The 21,581-nt window shown below is 36.5% G+C and overlaps 1 protein-coding gene across 1 annotated transcript in view; it reads right to left on the bottom strand.

The window, feature by feature from the left end:
• The window catches only part of LOC133806169 (uncharacterized), a 37,509-nt gene extending 16,820 nt beyond the window's left edge, over nucleotides 1-20,689 (bottom strand). The window contains exons 1-8 of the mRNA XM_062244293.1: nucleotides 20,497-20,689; nucleotides 20,167-20,343; nucleotides 19,870-20,082; nucleotides 19,612-19,815; nucleotides 19,295-19,518; nucleotides 18,588-19,235; nucleotides 18,213-18,488; nucleotides 17,989-18,116 (exon numbers count right to left, since the gene is read on the bottom strand). Coding sequence (XP_062100277.1) covers nucleotides 17,989-18,116; nucleotides 18,213-18,488; nucleotides 18,588-19,235; nucleotides 19,295-19,518; nucleotides 19,612-19,815; nucleotides 19,870-20,082; nucleotides 20,167-20,343; nucleotides 20,497-20,689 — 2,063 coding nt within the window. The remainder of the gene's footprint in view (nucleotides 1-17,988; nucleotides 18,117-18,212; nucleotides 18,489-18,587; nucleotides 19,236-19,294; nucleotides 19,519-19,611; nucleotides 19,816-19,869; nucleotides 20,083-20,166; nucleotides 20,344-20,496) is intronic.
• Nucleotides 20,690-21,581: the final 892 nt, after the last annotated feature.

Here is a 21,581-nt window from a genome sequence, read left to right as displayed (position 1 = left end):
AAAGGGTTCTCTCAAGAAAAACACACTTTCTCTCTCTAGAACTCAGACTAACTCTCAATTTGCCAAAAGTCCTTTTACGATCCCACCAACCCTCTATTTATAGGCTTGGGATCCTCAACTGATATCCCCTTCAGATAGGGATATTTTATTATTCATATTATATTTAAATTACAAGAAATAATTAAAATACAACAGATTCCTCAATTTGAGTGAGGAATGAGAGATTCCCGCGGTGCCCAGACCGATTCTTACTGAAGTAGTTTCTGGGAATTTGACGTAGTCTAGTTTGTTTGTTGATAAAGATCGTCTTATGACCAAGATCTGAGCCACATGCATTGGCTCTCCTCGGACATGGTCCGAGCCAACCTCTTTGAGCATTCCTCGGACTAAGGTCCGATCGGACCTATGTTTGCCTTCTCCTTGGACTAGGGTCCGAGGCAATCACCCTTGCCTCTCCTCGGACGTGGTCCGAGCCAACCATCTTGGAAGCTCACCTCGGACATGTCCGAGCCAAACATCTTGGAAGCTCACCTCGGATTGGTCCGAGCCAAGCACTTGGAAGCTCACCTCGGATAGGTCTGATCCAAGCACTTTGTTCCTCCAACTAAGGTCCGATCAGACCTTTTGTGGCCTCTCCTTGGCCAAAATCTAAGTCCATCCCTTGGCATGCATGGGACCTCTCCTCGGACTTGGTCCATGGCAACCACCTAGGAAGCTCACCTCGGACATGGTCTGAGCCAAGCATCTAGGGCCTCTCAAGCTAAGGTCCGATCGGACCTGCTGCTTATTTCCCTCGATCTAAAGTCCAAACCCATCTTTTAAGCTCCTTGGACTTGGGTTTGAACCAAACACTTGGGCTCCTCGGACCGGGGTCCGAGCTAAGCACACCTTAGCCCAAGTATTCTCCTCAGGTGTATTTGACTTGACTATGGCATCTCTCAAGCAGTCCAAATTTTTCACTGATGCATTGGGCTACTACTAAGCCAGATCACCTAACTAATCCATGCCACGTGTCAATTTTACTGCCACATCATCCTTCTCAAATTTTGGGATAACACCGGGCACTAAACATTAAAATCAAGAACGCATAAGTGTCCTGGAAAACTTGTGGTCATGCCCCATAACCAAAATTCAAAATCAAACCTGCACGCAAAAGATCCCATAACAAAACAGATATATAGAACAATCTCTATAACCCTAGAGTAGTCAAAACAATGATTGAGCAATCTTATCAGCAACAACACCAACAAATACTATTCTAGAGGCAACTTATAATTTTGACCCCAAATAATTTCTCTACAACTTATATTCCTATGCAATTCGGATCATCACATCTTAATATAGTTCATAGAGTACATGCATCGCATCAATAATCTGTCTATTTTATTCATGTATTTAATCAGATTAACCAATCCTACATCAATTAGAGAGAGCAAGCATCATATCAATATTCAATTAAGGAGTAGTCATATTAGTTATCAACTATTTTCGTGGGTGTGGTAACACAAATCTAATAATGGTCCAAGATTATCAGACCCTCAGCCTAACTAGCGTATTTAATTACCATTAGTACCAGTAGTGTCATTAGTGCCAAAGTTATAAAATTGACTTCCAAACGGTCAAGCACTGCCATAATGAATTAGTTAAAAAACATAAACTCTATGAATCAATTCTACATAAAGATTGCATTATTTTAGGCTTTTGAAACACTCAAAAATACTTTGTTTGCTTGGAGTTATGCATATTTTGTGAAACTTGTACAAATCTAGAAAAATGTTGGCAGACGGGATTCATGGAATTTGGGAAGTGTGTTGAGTAGGTAAATCAAAGTATTTTCAACCTAAATTTTGTATATATGTTTATGGTATATTAAAGTTCAAATCTAGAAATTTTTATGGAAATATGATTAATATATTTTGAGTTATAAAATGTTAAAGTTGACAAGAAATCTAGAAAAAAAAAAATTTGGCTAGTTTTACCCTTGCACTTTGGAAAAGTGTTTGAGTAGGAAAAATAAAAAAAATTGGGCTGATTTTCAAACTAAACACTCTATGTATATTATTAATGAAACTGGAAAAGTTTCATAGAAAGATAATATAAAGGCTAGGAATTATTTCCTTCTGAAGCTAGAATAAAACATACAATTTCGAAATAAAACCTTCTGGGCAGCCACATTGGTGATCCTTTTTCACCAAGAAAAAATTATCTTTTTGGCCTAATATTTTATTAAAAATATTGTTAGTATAACCTAATTTGGTGCTAAGAAAAATTAGATCAAAATACCAAGTCGGTTGGATTTTGTAGGTCTCCTATGTTTAGGAAAAATCTGCATTTCAAATAAAATAGTTCAAAACATACTTTTTGGCGACAACTTTAATCGAGATAAAATGTGTATTTTTGTCTAAAATTTTGTATGGAACATCTTGGAATATCCAATTATGGCTATGTGAAAATTGGAAACTTTGGGATCTAAGGATTTAAAAAAGCAGCCTTCCAAAGTTTGGAAATTTTCATAAATGGAACGGTTTTTCAAAAAGTATGTTTTGAAGGATATTCAAAAGTAGCCTTAGATTTTCACCTTAACTAAGTAATTTGATTATTCTAAACACCGATAAATGGAATAAACTTATAATGTTAAGATTTCACCATAAAATAATTAAATAAATAATAATAAATAAAAAGGGGTCCAAAGCCTATTTTTTCCAAAATAGTTAAGGAAAAAAATAATTCTTCTCTTAATAAATATTAATGGATTTTTTTAAGAATAAATTAATTCTTCTAAGACCTAATTAAATTCAAATAGTGAACCTATTTTCCCTATTATCGAAGTACTAAGGGAAGAATTTCTTGTTTCGTCATTAGTTGTTAAAGAATTAAGCTTATTGCATCATCAGTACCCTAAATTTAAATAACCCGACTAGGGTTGAGAATAGAATAAATATTGGAAAGTAATTTGGATCGAACCTATCTAAAGAATCTAAGGTTCTCGAGGGCATAGAGGGAAGGTTTGAAAAACCAATTACGAATTGTTGTACTAGTTCAATATTTTCTATATTGATCTTAATGCTTAAAGAAACTTAATAATTATTAATCGTTATAATTAATCTGAGTGTTCTATATGGCTAACTACAGTATTGGCTAATCGAGGACTAGACTTCTAGTAGGGGAAAATCCCACATATTGCTAACTAAGAACTACTGGTAAGACAACCTGACTTCTTTGACTACAACATGAATATCTAGTGTGTTGCTAGTTAGATTTAGGTCACGAGCACACGTATACACATTTGTTGTAGAAAGTTTATAATGGTCTTATCCTAGCGGACATGAGTCGAGGTTTAATTCTGACATGGATGAAATGGTTGAGAGCATTATTCCACATAGCTCGTATGTCTGTGAGGAGGTAAGAATACCTAATTGCACTAATGGTATTAATGGAAATAAAATACGCTAGTGAGGCCAAGGGCCCAATAACCATAGACCATTTTTAGACTGGTGTTGCCACACTCGTGTGTCTCTAATTGATGTTAGGATTGGTTAATTTGATTAAATACAAGAATGAAATAGAGAGATTATTGATGTGATGCATGTACTCTATGAACTACATTAGTATGTGACGATCCTAATTGCATAGGAATATAAGTTGTAGAGAACATTTTTGGGGAGAAATTATAAGTTGCTTCTAGAATAGTATTGTTAGTGTTGTTGTTGATAAGATTGCTCAGTCATTCTTCTGACTACTTTAGGGTTACGGAGATTATTTTATATATCTGTTTTTCTCTAGGATCTTCTGCGTGTAGTTTCAATTTTGAATTTTGGTTATTGGGCATGACTAGAAGTTTGCCAGGACCCTTAGGCGTTCTTGAATTTTTTTTTTTTTTCCCGGCTATACTGAAACCCTAATTCTGGTTATTTTTCTAATGTTGTTGTTAAGGCTAAAACTCGGTTGTCTTTATATATGTTATTTGTGTTTGGTTGATCTTACTAGGCCTTTTCAATTACCTAGTTGTTTCATGTTATAGGTAAGCTGGAAGGTAAGGCAGAGCAATGAGCACTGGAGTCTGCGTTGTGGAAATGTACATGTGGCCCGACTATGAGAATTCGACACTTTTGGAAAATATGTCTTACTTTTATAAGAACAAATTTGGGCTATGTATTTTGAATTTTTAGAACTTTTTAATGTTTTAATTACTTTGTAAGTATGTGCATACCTCCAAACTGAAGCATTATTTAAAAAAAAATAATTATATGGATTTTTTAGTCATTTTAAGGTTAATATTATTATTATTCATTATTTTGTTTTGTAAATTATTTGGGTCGTTACTAGTGGTATCAGAGCTCTAGTTGAGCTGGTGTTGTAGAGAAACCCACATGTATATTTCGCAAGATAGACCGGCACTAACTGTAAGTATTGCGTTTCTTCTATGAGTTAGTGTTTTCTTTTTTACTAACTATGTGTCATAAAATGTAGGTAATATGGCTTTAGAATCTATTGTGATAAATGCCAACATAGTAAACCCTCATAGTGTCTATGCCCTAAATCAGAGAACTAGGATCCTAAAATATTTTCTGTCACCAAAACAAGAACCCATCATAGGACTAGATGATGATATATATGTTGGGGCTAGGCTAGTATACATTTGGTTGAAGGAATATGCTTTTGCTTGGTACAATAGAAAGTATGGAAGTTAGGCCTTATGTTTAGGGATGACACACATTGAGGTGTAAAATTGATGTGATATGTTTTGGTACGTTTTGCTGTGAGGAGCTATGATTTGTTGTGCATTTAGAACTTTTTATAGTATGGGTATACTTGTTGGTGAGCTGGTTATGTGCATTTAAAATTGACTGTTGTTAGTTAATTATGAGGTTTCTTATTTATGTGTTAGATTTGCTAGCTTATGCTTGAGGGGTAAAACATTCAGATGGTATTCACTGAGGCATTTGAGGCCCCTATCACAAACTCGACAGGATTCAGAGTAACGATCGAGACAATCTTTGGACCATTTTACAGAAGGTCGATGTGGCAGGAGGAGTACATAGAGTTTCGCATAGCACAGAATACCCAAGCATTAGTTGAGGCTATTATCAAGGAGACCCCCGAGGAAGGTTATGAGGAAGATAGAGAAGGAGATTACGACATTGATATTTTGTCAACCTTTTAGAAAAGACAACGGTTAGGTTAGGTCCGAGTAGGAAACCCTAGGTCAATAAATAGGACAATTTTGTGAATCCTTTGAGGTATAAGGACCAGTATCTAATCCTAAGACTAGGATTGATATTGTTAAGCTTAGCTAATTAATAGACATATTTGCTTATCTATGTGTGTTAGGGATATACTGTTGTGAATATGTTGTCTGAAGCAAATCGTTGTAGTTGTTAATATTGCTTGAATTAGTTCTTAAGTTACTACCTATTTAATAGGAGTAGTTCTTGTTAGTAGATATTATGGCTCCTATGACAGGAGCAGCTCTATGGCAAGAAAACATAGCGGCTTGCCAAAATGAAATGTTCAAGACTCTACTACAACAACTCATTACTATATCAACCCATGTCTATGACGACTCTGGGCTACCTACTACTAGGGGACTAGAGCAAGGATCACAAGTGAGAGAATAGATACTGTTGTTGGAAAAAGATCTTTGATTTTTTCAAGATCATAGAACAAAATCAGTTTCTTGTGACGTACATATATGCTTAGACAATATTCTATGATATGGCGAGATGCGGTAAAGAGTGGCTATGTGGTAGTGTGGATTCTTTTTTACTGAATTCTTGAATTTGTTCAATTCCAACTGCTATAGTAACACTGTGATAGATCATAAATTGATAAAATTCTCAAGTTTATAGCAAGGATTGATAAACATACAAGAGTATGTTTGGAGATTTGACCAGTTGTTTAGGTTTTCACCTGACTTGGTAAACCCTAAAGCATGTAAGAATTAGAGGGTTATGAACGGACAGCAAGGGAATATATGAAATTTTTAAATACATAGAAGAGTGGTCAATAACCTTATGCTTATGTCTTGGAGAGAGAAATATTCTCAATGAGTCATAAACTCGATTAGAGAAGAATGAGCCACAAATAACCGAGGAGATGGGGAACAACGCTAGTTGCCCTGGGCAGTTCCAATCTGGTTAGGACTGACAGAAGATAAGGTTCACTTCTAGGTTCACACAAAACTTGGGAAGACAAGGTAACCATGATGTTTCAAGACTGGCCAATGGTGGAAGCAACAAATGTAATGAGGTTTTCCCAAATAAAGGGAAGGAAAAGTCTCAACAAATGGTCGAGGCATGAGTTTTAACACTAGCCAACTTGCAACATATGAACCTGACCCTGACAAGGTGAGCTTAATAAGAGGCACCTTTCCAGAGAATGTCTGAATCTGGGAAGGAAAGACGTTTGTGATAGACAAGAGCCAAAAAGAGTTGTTTAATGCCCAAATCAAGACAACCACTAAGCGGTAGTTGTTGTAAAATCGGGCATTCGATCCACAAGGAGGTAACCTAAAACCAAAAGATTAGTAGTAAATAACACAAAAAGTTATTAATATGAAATAAATAGAATTGGAAATGAAAAGAGATTTGAGATTTTTGTGTTGTCTTTTTGATGAAATGATAAAATGAGACAAGAGAAACAATAGTAAGGTGTAATCAAGAGTTGAGAAGTAGAATGGTTTCAAGAATAATCCATATGCTTGTTTGGTTACTTAGTTACTTGATTTACAAAAATACACAAGTAAATAGTTCACATCCCAACATTTACTTGGAAAATCTAACATTAAAGTCCATAGTCTTTTCTAACAAAAATCCATTTGAGTTATAAAGTTCTTTACTTTAGGAGTACAAAGTTAATCTTATAAAAAATCTAAAAATGGCAAAATACCCAAGGGCAATAATGCAATAGAAGATTGGACATAAAATTATGTATCAATATTACTTTTACTAATTAGAAGCATGTAGAAAAAGCATGACTAATCCTATATACTATTAGCACAAGTAAATAAAGATAACAAAAAAAAAGATGAGGTTGAAAGAACATATACAACTCAAATGCAATATATTAAGAACATAGCGAATCAAAGTGGAAAAATAACATCACTAGCATATGGAATCATCCCTAACCTTCCTAAGAAGAAAGCATGAGAAGAAACTGAGTAGAAATTTTGCTATAGTTTCTTTACTCTAAATATTACATAAAAATGTGAAAGAAGAGTCTCTATTTATAGAAGAAGAAAAGGACTAAAAGGAAATTAAAATACAAATGGGGTTTACAAAATAAATCTGAAATATTAATAATAAAATATGATTTTGAAAAATTAAATCATATTATTAATATTAACCTAACTATTTTAGTGAATGATCATTTTGCTCTTTTTCCAAAACACCACAAAATATGGGCTTTAAAGCTCAAAAAGGAAGGTCCAAGGCTCAAGGTGCATAACAGAGTGGGCTAGTGACAAGCTGAAACTTTAACCCAACTGCAGCCAGTGGGAGTGCGGCACGTGGCGCGACTGGCTGGGAGAGGAGAAGGGAAAGAGCTGGGCTGAGTCGCAAGTTGGGCCTTGTGATTGGGCAGGGTCTCAGGCTGCTGGATAAGGTTTGGGTTGGAGCTGGCTGCTGGAGGAGGAGTTGCTACACGCATACCGAGGCACGCACACAGCTGCTGCAAGCGGTTGGCAAGCATTAGGTGGCATGCGCAAATGGTAGGGGAAAAAGGGGCGCCACGCATGCGCTGATTGGGCAAAAGTGGACGTGCCACATGGCACGCTGGGGAGAGGGAGAAGGTAGCATTCCTGGGATTTTAATTGGGCATTTTGATTCAAAAATTGCCATTGTTTCACTTTTTTTTTTCTAGCTTTACACCTTTTCTTTTTCTTTCTTTTTGCTAGTGTTCAAATGCAATTTATATCCTAAAAAATTAAACATAAATTAAATTAAAATTCATATTTTCAATTATAAAATATATAACAATAAATTCATGAAAATATTAATTTATTTTACACTTTAAAACTAATAAATTGACATTTTTGAGCACTAATCAGGAGCAGCACCCTGAGTCTGTGCACTCAACGAAGGAGATAAGGGAGCGAGGTCATTTGAGATGGTGTTAGTATCTTTGCCTTTAGGAGAAGAACCATTTGAATTTAGGGAAACGCCATGGGAATAGAAGTGACTGATGATAACAACTACAAGGGAGAGATGAATGCTAAGTGATGAAGGCACGAGATTTCAGACAAGCATAGTAGATAAGAGGAGGGAGGCGAAATTGCAAATGACAAAAGTACTGGTTATATGCAAATTTCTTGATGTATTTCCCAAGGATATCCCAAGAACCCCTCCATATCAGGAAATAATATTCAAGATTGAGTTAGTTCCAAGAAGGACACCAAACTCAAAAGATCTGTATCGAATGGCACTTGTCGAACTCAAAGAACTACAAACGCAACTGTAGAAACTGCTTGACAAGAAGTTTATGAGACCAAGTCATTCTCTGTGGGGAGCCTCGTTCTTGTTTGTGAAAAAGAAGAATGACTCGATGAGAATTTGCATCGATTATCGGGAGTTCAATAAGGTAACAATCAAGAACCGATACCTAGTACCGAGAATCGACAACCTGTTCGATCAGTTACAAGGGGCATCGATATTTTTTAATATAGATTTTCAATCAAGGTACCATCAACTCAAGGTGAATGAGTCAAACATACCAAAAAAAGTGTTTCAAACGCATTATGGTTACTACAAGCTTGTAGTAATGTCTTTTGGACTCATGAATGCACCTGCAGCCTTTGTGGACCTTATGAACAGTGTGTTCAGCGAGCTTATGGATAAGTTTGTTATCATTTTATAGATGATATCCTCATATACTCAAGGAACTAGGAAGATCATGCTACACATTTAGAGATGGTTCTTCAACAGTTGAAAGAGGAGAAACTCTATGCCAAATTTTTGAAATGTGAATTTTGTCTAGAAGAGGTGGGTTTCCTAGGCCACGTAGTGTCCGGAGAAGGAATATCAGTGGATTCTACAAAGATTGAGGTGGTGAGTCAGTGGAGACCACCAAAGAATGCTCAGGAAGTAAGAAGTTTTCTCGGATTGGCAGGATATTATAGTCGGTTTTTTTGGGTTTTTCTAAAATAGCCACGCATATGACTACTCTTCCAACGCTAAATTTGAATGGGCCAACAAATGTGAGAAGAACTTTCAGAAGAAAAAAAACGAGGCTAACCACCACCCCAGTGTTGAATATCCCTAATGGAACATAGAAATACGCAATATACAGTGACACGTCAAGTCAAGGATTGGGTGCAGTGTCGATGCAGCACAGGAAAGTGATTGCTTATGCGTCTAAACAACTGAAGAATTACCCGGCACACAATTTGGACCTAGCTACGGTGGTCTTCACATTATAGATCTAAAGACATTACCTCTTTGGAGTTCATTGTGATATTTACACAGATCAAAAGAGCCTGAAATATTTCTTAACTCAGAATGAGTTGAACATGAAGCAGCGATGATGGCTCGTGTTTTCAAGGATTATGACTGTGATATCCTATATCATTCGGGAAAGGCCAATAAGGTGGCAGATGCCTTGAGCTGACAACCGATGGCCTACTTGATGACGGTGGGAGAAACTCTGCAAGAATTACAAAATGACTTGATACAACCCACCATCATGGAGGAAATTCAAGGAGGGCAACTTGCTAACCCCTGGCTATTGCCATTAGTCCACAAAGTGAAGAAAGATATGTGACTGGTATTTCATATCTTAGACAATGGAATGTTAGGGTTTAAAGGGAGAATTTGTGTTCTAAAAGACAACGAGATTAAAAAGAAGATGTCTTACGAGACACACAATGCCCCCTATGCCATACACCAGGGCACCATGAAGATGTATAAAGAATTGAAGAAATATTTTTGGTGGCCAGGAATGAAGAGAGAATAAGTGGCATATATGGCGCACTTTTTAACTTGCCAACAAACGAAGGCTAAACACCAACGTCCAGTTGGGTTGTTGCAACGACTGAAGATTCCATAATGGAAATGGAAAATGATCACCATGGACTTCGTCACAAGTTTAACAATCACTCTGAAGGGGAAAGATACGATTTGGGTCATCATCGATAAGTTGACCAAATCGGCCCATTTCTTGTCGATCAAAATAACTGATTCTGCAGAGAAGTTGGCGGATCTATATAGCAAAAATCGTAAGGTTGCACAGGGTGCCTATGTCCATTGTATCTAATCAATATGGATGCTTAGGCATTTTGGAGGAGAATGCAGGAAGGGTTAGGAACCCAATTAAAATTTGGCATTGCCTACAACCTACTAGCAGATGGGCAAAGCGAGCGAACCCTCCAAACCCTAGAGGACATGCTAATAGTCTGCGTTCTCAAATTTCAGGGATCATGGAACAAGATACTTCCATTGATAGAATTCGCTTACAACAACAATTATCACAATTCTATCAAAATGGCTCATTACGACGAAAGGAAGTGTCGATCACCAATTCATTTGCATAAAGCCAGTAACAGAAAATATTTTTGATCGGACGAGGTCGATCACGTTACCGAAGACGTTCGTCACATATGACATTGACTACAGACTTTGGTGGATCGACAACACAAATACGCAGACCTACGGAGGAAACCGCTAGAATTTGAGATCGGTGACAAAGTGTTTTTGAAGATGTCTCCTCTGCGTGGAGCTATGCGATTCGGGTAGAAAGGGAAACTCAATCCAAAGTTCATAGGATATTTCGAGATACTAGATAGAATCGGGGAAGTGTAATACCGTTTAGCATTGCCACCTGCCTTATCTCTGGTACATGACGTGTTTCATATATCCATGATGAGGAATTAAGCGTGGATTCAAAGCTCTGCCATGAGGAGAAGCCAGTGGCGATCTTGGATTGAAAGGAAAAAGTGTTGAGAAACAAGTCCATACCCTTGGTACAAGTGCAGTGGTGTAACCACGGGGTCGAAGAAGCACCCTAGGAACCTGATGATAAGATTAGTGGGTTGCATCCTCACCTACTTTGAGTTTCGGGGACGAAATGTTTATAAATTGTAGGTATTGTAAGGCTCTGCGTTTTGGGCACGTGGTAATAACAATTCAGATCGGGATTTTATTCCCATAATATATATCATACTAGGGTTGTAATACCATTTGAAATAAAAGTTTAAATTAAGATGTGACATTATTATGAATTTAATTGACTTTTGCTCAAACTAAGAATTTTAGTGTCTGACTGAAACAAAATCCTTACACGGGTTAAATCTCAAATAAATAAGTGGGAAAATTAATAATTATGGCAAAAATATTTATTTTGGGCATGGGAATATTAAGAATGCCTTGAGAAATTTTTTAAATATGGGTAAACAAATTGAAAATGGCTTCCACTAATAATATAAGGGAACTTTATTGACATTTTGGTTTTATCATGTTTTAATGGGCTTCAAGTTTATACCACCCTTGGGCCTTATTTTTGGGCTCAACCACCCCTTAAGAGGACTTTTAGGCATATTTCAAAAGACAATAATCCCAAAATCCAATAATACACTATAGTTTCAGGTTTTTAAGTTAATTATTTAAATCAAAATGAGAAAACTAAGAGATCATTAGGAAGTGACTGAGTGTATTGGGCAAAGCACATGTGGTAGTCAACTCTCAATAGTGTCTTGTGACACTTGTTGAGGCAAAGGAGCCACTCAACACCAATCCACATCAAATCATCATCATCACACCACCTAGCCGCCCACCCTACTCTCTCTCATTTCTTTCAATCAAGCTCTGAAAAATTTAGAGCACTCTTCTATCTCTCCCTCTAAATTTCGTTGCTCTCTCTCTCTCTCTTGTTTCCTCAAGGAAACCTCCATGGAAGCTTGAGAAACCAAGTTTCAAGGTGAGTTCTTGCACCCTTTCTTCTTGTTCTTCTCTATGCCGAGTCTAGGGCTCCATTTATGCACCATGATCTCTAAGTTTTAACCACTTTTAACCATGGTTTTAAGGTCTACAAGCCCAAGGCAGCTACAAGTCTCTCAAGCTAACTTAGAAGCTTACATTCAACTTTGAACATCAAGGAGGTAACCCTCTAGTTTCGAAATGTCCATTTCTTCCCTTGTTTCCTTCTCTTCTTTGGCTTATAATCTGAATTGGTTATGCTTTGGGAGAGTTTTGAAGATATTGGAAAATAGTGGAGAGGCCCAAAACCTAGGCGGGACACACACAACCAAAACCTAGAGCAACTAAGGTAAAACTCTAGTTATGTTCTTCTTTTGGCCTGTAATATTGTGTTTTGTACAAGCTTAGGAAACCTGTTTTGTCCTCTAGTTTTAAGATATAGGTTTATATTTTGTACAAGCTTAGGAAATCTGCTTTGCATGGGTGTGTCATGTGTTATGTTCTTTTTTTGGCCTGTAATATTGTATTTATGATGTATGGTTTATGCATGCATGGTGGTAGGGTTCGTTGTTAGCTTGGAATCCAAAGTTCCACTAAGTTGTATGATCTTATGCTTGCTACCAAAGTTTTTGACTTGACTTCCAAAGGTTCAAGCACTACTATAACGACTTAGTTCATAAAATAAACTTTATGAATCAATTCTATAGGAAGATTACATGATTTTAGGATTTTGAAATGCTCAAAATATTTTGTATGCTAGGAGTTATGCATGTTTTATGAAGCTTGTACAAATCTGGAAAAATATTGGCAGACAAGATTTACAAATTTTGGGTAATGTGTTGAGTGGGTAAATCAAAGTATTTTCAAATGAAATTTTGCGAAAATATTTATGGTATATCAAATTTTAAATATGGAAATTTTTATGGAAATATGATTAATATATTGGGAGTTATAAAATATTAAAATTGACAAGAAATCTGGAAAAATATTTTTAGTGAGTTTGACCCTTGCACTTTGGAAAAATGCTAGAGTTGGAAAAATTAAATATTTTGGTCTGATTTTTCAAACTTAACAATTTCTTTATATTGTTAATTAAACTGGAAAATTTTCATGAAAAGATAATAAAAATGCTAGGAATTATATCCTTCTAAAGTTAGAAGAAAACATACGATTTCGAAAAACGATCTGGGCAGCCACCTTGGTGAGCGTTTTTCACAAAGAAAAAAATATCAGTTTGACCTAATTTTTTCTCAAGGATATTGTTAGAATAACCAAATTTGGACCTAAGAAAAATCATATCAAAATACCAAGTTGATTGGATTTTGTAGGTCTCCTCTATTTAGGAAAAATCTAGATTTCAAATAAAACAGTTCAAAAGATACTTTTTGGCAACCACTTTCACTAAGATAAAATGTGTATTTTTGTCCAAAAATTTGTATGGTACATCTTGGAATATCCATTTATGTCTCTGTAAAAATTGAAATTTTTTGGGTCTTAGGTTTTAAAAACGCAGCCTCCCAAACTTTGAAAGTTTTACAAATGGAACAATTTTTCAACACTTAGAAATATTTTGAGACTTTTTACTAAAAAGTAAGTTTTAAAGGATATTCAAAAGTAGGCTTCGATTTTCACCTTAACTAAGTATTAGGATTAAGTTAAACACTAATAAATAGAATAAACTTCTAGTGTTAAGATTTCACCTTAAAATAATTAAATGAATAATAATAAATAAAAAGGGTTTCGAAGCATATTTTTTCCAAAATAATCAAGGAAAAAAATAATTATTTTCTAAATAAATCTTAAGGGATTTTTTTTTAAGAATAAATTAATTCTTCTAGAACCTAAGTAAAGTCAAATAGTGAACCTATTTTACCTATTATCGAAGTACTATGGAAGGAAATTCTAGCTTTGTCATTATTTGTTAAAGGATTAATCTTAGTGCATCATTAGTGCTCTAAATTTAAATAACTCAGCTAGGGTCGAGAATAGAATAAATCTTGGAAATTAGTTAGGATCGAACCTCTAAAGAGTCTAAAGTTCTCGAGGGCTTAGATGGAAGGTTTGAAAAACCAATCACGAATTGTTGTACTTGTTCAATATTTTCTATATTGATCTTAATTCCCAAAGAAAACTTAAAAATTATTAATTGTCATAATTAATCTGAGTGTACTATATGGCTTATTACAGTACTGGCTAATCGAGGACATGATTCTAGTAGGGGAAACTCCCGCATATTGCTAAGGACTAATGGTAAGTCAACCCTGACTTCTTTGACTACAACATGAATAACTAGTGTATTGCTTGTTCGAGTTATGTCACAAGCACAAGTATACACAGTTGTTGTAGAAAGTCTATAATGGTCTTATCATGGCGAAGATGAGTCAAGGTTTAATTGCAACATTGATGGAATGGCTAAGAGAATTATTTCACAGAGGACGTATGCCTATGAAGTAGTAAGAATACCTAATTGCAATAAAATACGCTAGTGAGGCCGAGGACCCAATAACCGTGAACCATTATTAGACTAGTGTTGACACACCCATGACAGTAGTTGATAATTGATATGACTACTGCTTGATTGAATATTGATATGATGCACGATCTCTCTAATTGAAGTTAAGATTGGTTAATCCGATAAATACAAGAATGAAATAGAGAGATTATTGATGTTATGAATGTACTCTATGAACTACATTTGGATGCGATGATCCGAATTGCATAGGAATATAAGTTCTAGAGAACTTATTTGGGGTTGAAATTATAAGTTGCCTCTAGAATAGTATTTGTTGGAGTTGTTGCTGATTTGATTGCTCAGTCATTTTTCTTACTACTCTAGGGTTACGGAGATTGTTCTATATATTTGTTTCGCTCTGGGATCTTCTATGTGCAAGTTCAATTTTTAATTTTCGTTACGGAGAATGTTCTATATATTTGCCAGGATGCTTATGTGTACTTGAATTTTATGTTTAGGGCTCGGTTATACCAGAACCCTAATTCTTATTAGATTTATGAATGTTGTTTTTATTGCTAAAACTTGGTTGTCTTTATTGATGTTATTTATGATGGGTTGATCTTGCTAAATGTTTTCGATTATCGAGTTGTTTCATGTTGTAGGTGTGCTAAAAGGAAAGGCAGAATAGTGAGAGTTGGAGTCTGCGTTGTGGAAATGTACACGTGGCCAGACCGGGAGAAATCATTGGAGAATATGTCTTACTTTTATAAGAACATATTTTGGGCTACGTGTTTTGAATGTTTAGAACTTTAAAATGTTTAAAATGTTGTAATTACATTTTAAGGATGCACATTCTTCCAAAGTAAAGCATTATTGTTTTAAAAAAAGTTTTTTATATGGAGTTTCGTGTCCTCTTAATGTTAAAATTATTATTATTCTGCATTATTTGTAACGACCCAAATTCGCTAATAAGGCTTAAGGGCCTTGATTAGTGTGCCTGGAGGGCATAATGGGAATTATGTGTGACTTTAATGATTAAGATGCATGATTATGATTTAAAGCATGTTATATGATTATTTGAATATTTGAAATGCATGACTATGTGTATTAGTATGCATGTAGGCCCTGATTAGGTTAGAAGGGCATAATCGTAATTTTGGCCATTATGGGCATAACTGCTTTGATATATGTGATAATTGTCGAGACCACATTATTATGTGGATATATCTATGATCTGTGACTCGAGACGATCCTAGTGAGCAAAGTAGCGAAAAAGTCATGGCAAGGATTTATACCCGGCTCGGGGTGAGCTTAGGGTTATAAATGGGAATTTAATGAATATACTGGAGTCTATCTTGACATTGAGGAATATTATTGGTGATTAATTAGGTATCGGGAGTTAAGCGAGAAATATTAGAGACACTCGAGGAGTTAACGAGAATTGGGTAAAATGACTAGAATGCCCTTAAGTGGACTAAAGGGTTAAAAATAAAGGGGAGGGCATTAAGGTCATTTGGCATTCTAGAGATGGGAATTATTGATACTTTATGTTAGTGGGAATTGTAGAAAGTAATAGAAGTCTGAAAGAGAGAAAAGAAGGAAAAAGAAAGAAAAGAGAAAAGGAAGGGAAAAACAGAGTTTCATTCTCTTGGGTCGGTTTGTGGTTCTCTCACCCCTTTTCTGGGATTTTCTTGGAGAAAAACTCAGAGGAGAGCTGGGATAGACTGAGCATCAAGGATCCTAAGCTAGGTTTGAGGAGTTGGCAGAGGTTTAGCAAGAGGTCATCAACACTTGAGGTAAAATTCTGTAAGTTCCTTCAGTTCTGGTTTTGGTATTTGGCAAAGATATCTAAGCTGTGTTGATGGGGAATTCTAGGGAAGTTGGAGCCAAGGGTTGAGGAGAAACAAGTCAAGGAGGTGTAGAGACAACTTGAGGTCAAAATTCCACCAAAGGTATAAATTCTAAGCTCTGACTTTGATGTTCAACTGGTTTCTGCTGAGTTTTAATGTCTAGAAGTGGCTATGGTGAATTTTGAGTTTAGGGATGCATGTGCTTGAGTTCTAGGTATTTGGGGTGCTTGGGATGAGTGGAGTATGGTCATAAGGTTGTTTTTGAGTTTGGGAAAGATTTGGAGGAGTTTTGGTTGAGGTTGGTTCGAGGAAATCGCAGGAGGGAAAAACTGGTGTTAGCCTGCCTGTGACTAGCGCTACAGCGCTAGCCTTTGGGCGCTGTAGCGCTAGGCCAAGCTTGCTAAGGGGATTTTGCTTCTGTTTGTAGCGCTGTAGTGCCCTCCCATGAGCGTTGTAGCGCTACCCTGCCTTCTGAAGAGGATTTTAGGGTTGTTTGCAAGGGTTTTTGACCAAGGGTTTGGGGTTTGTTTCCACCACCTTGTTTGGTGGAACTAGGACTTCCCGGGGGCTCGGGATTTGCCCCGAGGCTAGGTTTTGGACATGAGTATTGATGATGACTTTGGCCTATGGTTGTGTTTAGGTGAGTGCTAGGGCTCGAGGTGGATCGTGCTCAAGGAGTCGAGGGATCAAAGCTAGTGAATTGAAAGGTAAGAAAACTGCACCTGGCTATATGTTTGTGATGGGACTAAGTGCTCCCGATACTTGTATCGTGTCAATGATGGTATCATGCCATGGGACATGTGAAAGCGGCCTAAGAGTTCCGTACATTATATTTGCACACAGGGCGCGGCTTGGCCACTGGTAGCCGAGGACAGCTTAATATTCCCTGAGCTCGGTTTAAGCGGGCCGGAGTCAGTGGGATAACGGAGGGAGCGGCCTGAGGGCGCTAGCCCTAGTTATCATTTGTGAATTAATATATGATATGAGTTGATGTGTTTAGTATGTTGAATACTTGATTGTACTGGATATTTATATGGTTGAGAATATGAGATATTGATTTGTCTGTTGATTGCTTATGCTCTGTTATTGTGTTTATTTGCTGGGCCTTGGCTCACGGGTGCTACGTGGTGCAGGTAAAGGCAAAAGCAAGCTGGACCAATCATGAGGTGGAGAGCTGCAGGGTTGAATGTACATAGCCAGTTGTTCGATCGCCATGGTCGAGGAGTGGATCAAGACAGGGACTGCCTAACTGTCTGTTTTGCCTTAATATGGCTTGATATTGTATATAAACCTTGTGTCTTTTGTAAATGATCTTTAAACTTGTATTTTTGGGATCCTGTGTAAACGAGAAATGCTTCTTAATGAAAATGTGGCTTTTGAGACCAAAACATTTTAACCCTAGTTCCTCTATAGTTTCGATGACACGCTTTCAAGAGAATGACTTGATTAGCAAGTCTAGCACTTTATAAACACACAGTGTGACGGTCTTGGCTATCCAGGGCGTTACATTATTAGTCTTGTAAATAATTTGGGTCATTACAAGTGATATCATAGAACTAGTAAATTATTATTATTCTGCATTATTCCTCATCATTAGTCTTGTCATTAATCTGTTGCATACAAGTAAGTGATTTACTTTTTCTCAATTTTATAGTTTATTTCAATGTAAGCATGTTCTAGGATTTCTATTTATGTTTCGATTAAATGAAAAATCAAATGATAACAAGCAAGATTCGGTATGTTTTTCCTACAATTTGAGCCATATTCTACTACAAAATACTGCTCATCAAGAATACTCTCATTAATTTGAATATCCTTAGTGCCTTCAGTTTCTTTCACCTCTTGTCTAGACAGGTGATCCACAACTAGATTCTTTGTTCCCTTCTTATCATGAATCTCCATGTCAAACTCTTACAGCAATAAGATCCACCGAATAAGATGTGTCTTGGTATCCTTCTTGGCCATAAGGTATTTAATAGCTGAGTGATTGGTATAAACAATTACCTTATTTCCCATGACGTATGGTCTGAATTTGTCAAAGGCAAATACTATAGCAACTAGTTCATTTTCAGTAGTTGCATAATTTAATTGAGCATCATTCAAGGTTCTACTAGCACAATATATTGTGCGAAATACCTTGTCAACTCTTTGCCCCAAAATTGCTCTAACCGCATAATCACTAGCATCACACATTAACTCAAACGATTTCTCCCAATTTGGTGCAACTACTATAGGTGCTGAAGTTAGCTTTTCTTTAAGTGTTTTGAATGTCTGGAAGCACTTCTCATTGAAGTCAAACGAAACTCAATTCATCAATAAATTCGACAAAGCCTTATAAATTTTTGAGAATTCCTTGATAAGTCTTCTATAAAAGCCTACATGTCCAAGGAAACTCCTAACTCCTTTAACTGGAACTGGAGGTGGTATATTCTCAATGGTTGAGATTTTAGTCCGATCCACCTCAATGCCACGACTTGAGATTTTGCGTCCTAGCACAATTCCTTCGTTCACCATAAAGTGACACTTTTCCCAATTTAACACCTGATTACACTCTTCACACTTCTTCAAAACCAACTCTAAGTTTTCCAAACGTTCGTCAAAAGTGAGCCCAAAAACCAAAAATTCATCCATAAGTATTTCCATACTTGCGTCCATCGTGTCAGAAAAGATAGCCACCATACACCTTTGAAATGTCGTTGAAGCATTACAAAGCCCAAATGGCATGCGATGAAAGGAAAAAGTGCCATACAAATATGTAAATGTCTTTTTTTCTTGATCCTCTGGTGCTATGGAAATTTGATGGTATCCAGAGTAACCATCCAAGAAACGATAATAGTTGAAACCAACCAATCTATACAACATTTGATCCACAAAAGGAAAAGGAAAATAGTATTTCTTAGTTGCCTTATTCAATTTCTGATAGTATATACAAATCCTCCATATAGTCACTCTACGAGTTGGGATAAGCTCATTATTCTCATTCTTATAAACACGGTCATGCCTCCCTTCTTCAAACTCACCCAAGCACTATTAGAAATAGGATAGATCACCCCGATATCTAACCATTTTAATATTTCTTTCCTTACCACCTCCTTCATAGATGGATTCAATCTCCTCTGAGCTTCAATAGTAGGCTTGCTATTATCATCCATTAGAATTTTGTGCATTATAGTTGATAGGCTAATGCCTCTAATGTCTGCCAACCTCCACCCAATTGCCACCTTATGAGCTCGCAACACTCTTAGCAATTTCTCCAATTCTACATCAAAAAGAGATGAAGACACTATAACAGGTAATGTCTCCTTCTCACCTAAGTAAGCATACTAAAGATGGTCTAGTAAGGACTTCAATTCCAAGACTGGTGGCTTCTCAATAGAAGGTAATGGTCTCTCGGGCCCTTTACCTAATTCCTCAAATATTTTATTATAGTAAGGCCCATAAGAATTAATCCAATTTAAATAGTCCATGGCCTCATAACTAGCTTCCTTTAACACTGGAATAGTAAGACTTAGTTCAAGAGGATCATCAACTAAACTTGTTACCGAGACAGCTCCTTCCATCACATCAACAGTACAACTGCTATCACTTGCTCTAGAATAATGCATATCTTTAAATACATTAAAAAACACATCATCTCCTTGAACTTGCAACTTCAACTAACCTTTTTGAATATCAATTAATGTTTTCCATGTAGCTAAAAATTGTCTTCCTAGAATAATCAGGACGCTAGCATTTTCCTCCATATTAAGAACAATGAAGTCAGCTAGGAAGATAAACTTGTTCACTTTGACTAATACATCTTCAATAATCTCCTTTGGATGCTTGACTTGATGATATGCCAATTCTAGAGTTACTGTGGTAGGTTTTGCCTCACCTAACCCAAGTCATTTAAAAACGGATGATGGCATGATATTAATGCTGGCTTCCGAGTAACAGAAAGCCCGATTGCACACGAAACCTCCAACAGTGCACGATATGGTGAAACTTCCTAGATCTCTAAGCTTTGGAGGAAGCTTTCTTTGAAGTGTAGCACTACACTCCTCCGTCAATGCCACAGTTTTGTATTCTTCCATCTTCCTTTTCTTAGAAAGTATGTCATTTATGAATTTCGCATAACTAGGCATTTGCTCTAAAGCTTCAGCAAAATGAATGTTTATGTACAATTTCTTAAATATGTCAAGAAACTTGGAGAATTTCTTGTCAATAGTTTTCTTCTTAAGTCGTTGTAGATAAGGAATCTTGATGTGATTATCATAGTTTATTGACTGTTCCTTCTCAAGATTCTAACCTTCCTTAGATTCATTCTCCTTCTTATGCTCCTCCACTACCTTTTCTTCAGAAATCAGTCCTTGTGTAGGCTCATCGTATTGCTTCCCACTCCTTAAAGTAATAGCTTGACAATGTTCCTTAGGATTCACTACCGTGGTACTAGGAAAAATCCTTTGAGGCCTATTATTCAACATGTTAGCCAACTGACCCATTTGCATCTCCAAATTCCTAAGATATTGTCTTAGTTGAAAGCTGAGTCTGTGTGTCGGTAAGGAATTTCTTGAGGAGTTGGTGGCCTTTGCGGCTGTGAGGATGACACTGTGGTGGAGCTTGAGGCCTAGGCTGCTGAAACTGTGGTTGAGGCTAAGGTTGCTGGCCTTGATTACTTTTCCAAGAGAAATTTGGATGATTCCTCCACCTTTAATTATAGGTATTGGAATATGGATTATAATATGGTCTTAAAAAATTCCCTAATGCCTAAGCTTGTTCCATAGGAATATTATTATTATGGTCTATTGTCGCACATTAATCAAAATAATGATGGCCCCATAGATTTCACAAACAACCTGCATCTTCATGGCGTGAGCTGAGATAGTGCTCTGTTGTAACTACTTAGTCAATGTAGCTATTTGAGCAGTAATGGAATCCAAATTCATGTTTTTCACCAATTTTTTTATTTCCTCCTCCCTCCTCTTGCCATTGATAGTTATTAATGACGATATGTTCCAATAACTCATTGGCTTCATTGGTACTTTTTCTCATGAAAGCACTTCCTGCTGCGACATTAATGATTGTGCGAGTAGTAGCACACAACACATTGTAAAAATTATGGACTAACATCCAATTTTCAATAAAATGATGGGAAAACTTTCTCAATAACTCTTTAAACATTTTCCATGCATTATATAAAGATTCACCTTCTGTTTCAAAGAAATTTTTTATTTCACTTCTCAACCTTGCAGCCTTTTCGGGAGGGAAAAACTTTTGAGCTAGCTCCTCCCAAGTGGTAAAAGAGTTGGCGAGTAGAGAGTTCAACCAACTCTTTGCTCTATCTCACAACAAGAATGGGAACATCCTCACTCACCGCTATTGTACTTAAATGTT

Source organism: Humulus lupulus, chromosome X, assembly GCF_963169125.1.
Source record: "Humulus lupulus chromosome X, drHumLupu1.1, whole genome shotgun sequence".
Taxonomy (NCBI): domain Eukaryota; kingdom Viridiplantae; phylum Streptophyta; class Magnoliopsida; order Rosales; family Cannabaceae; genus Humulus; species Humulus lupulus.
The sequence above is the reverse complement of the archived record's forward strand: the minus strand, read 5'-3'. Positions and strand labels throughout refer to the sequence as shown.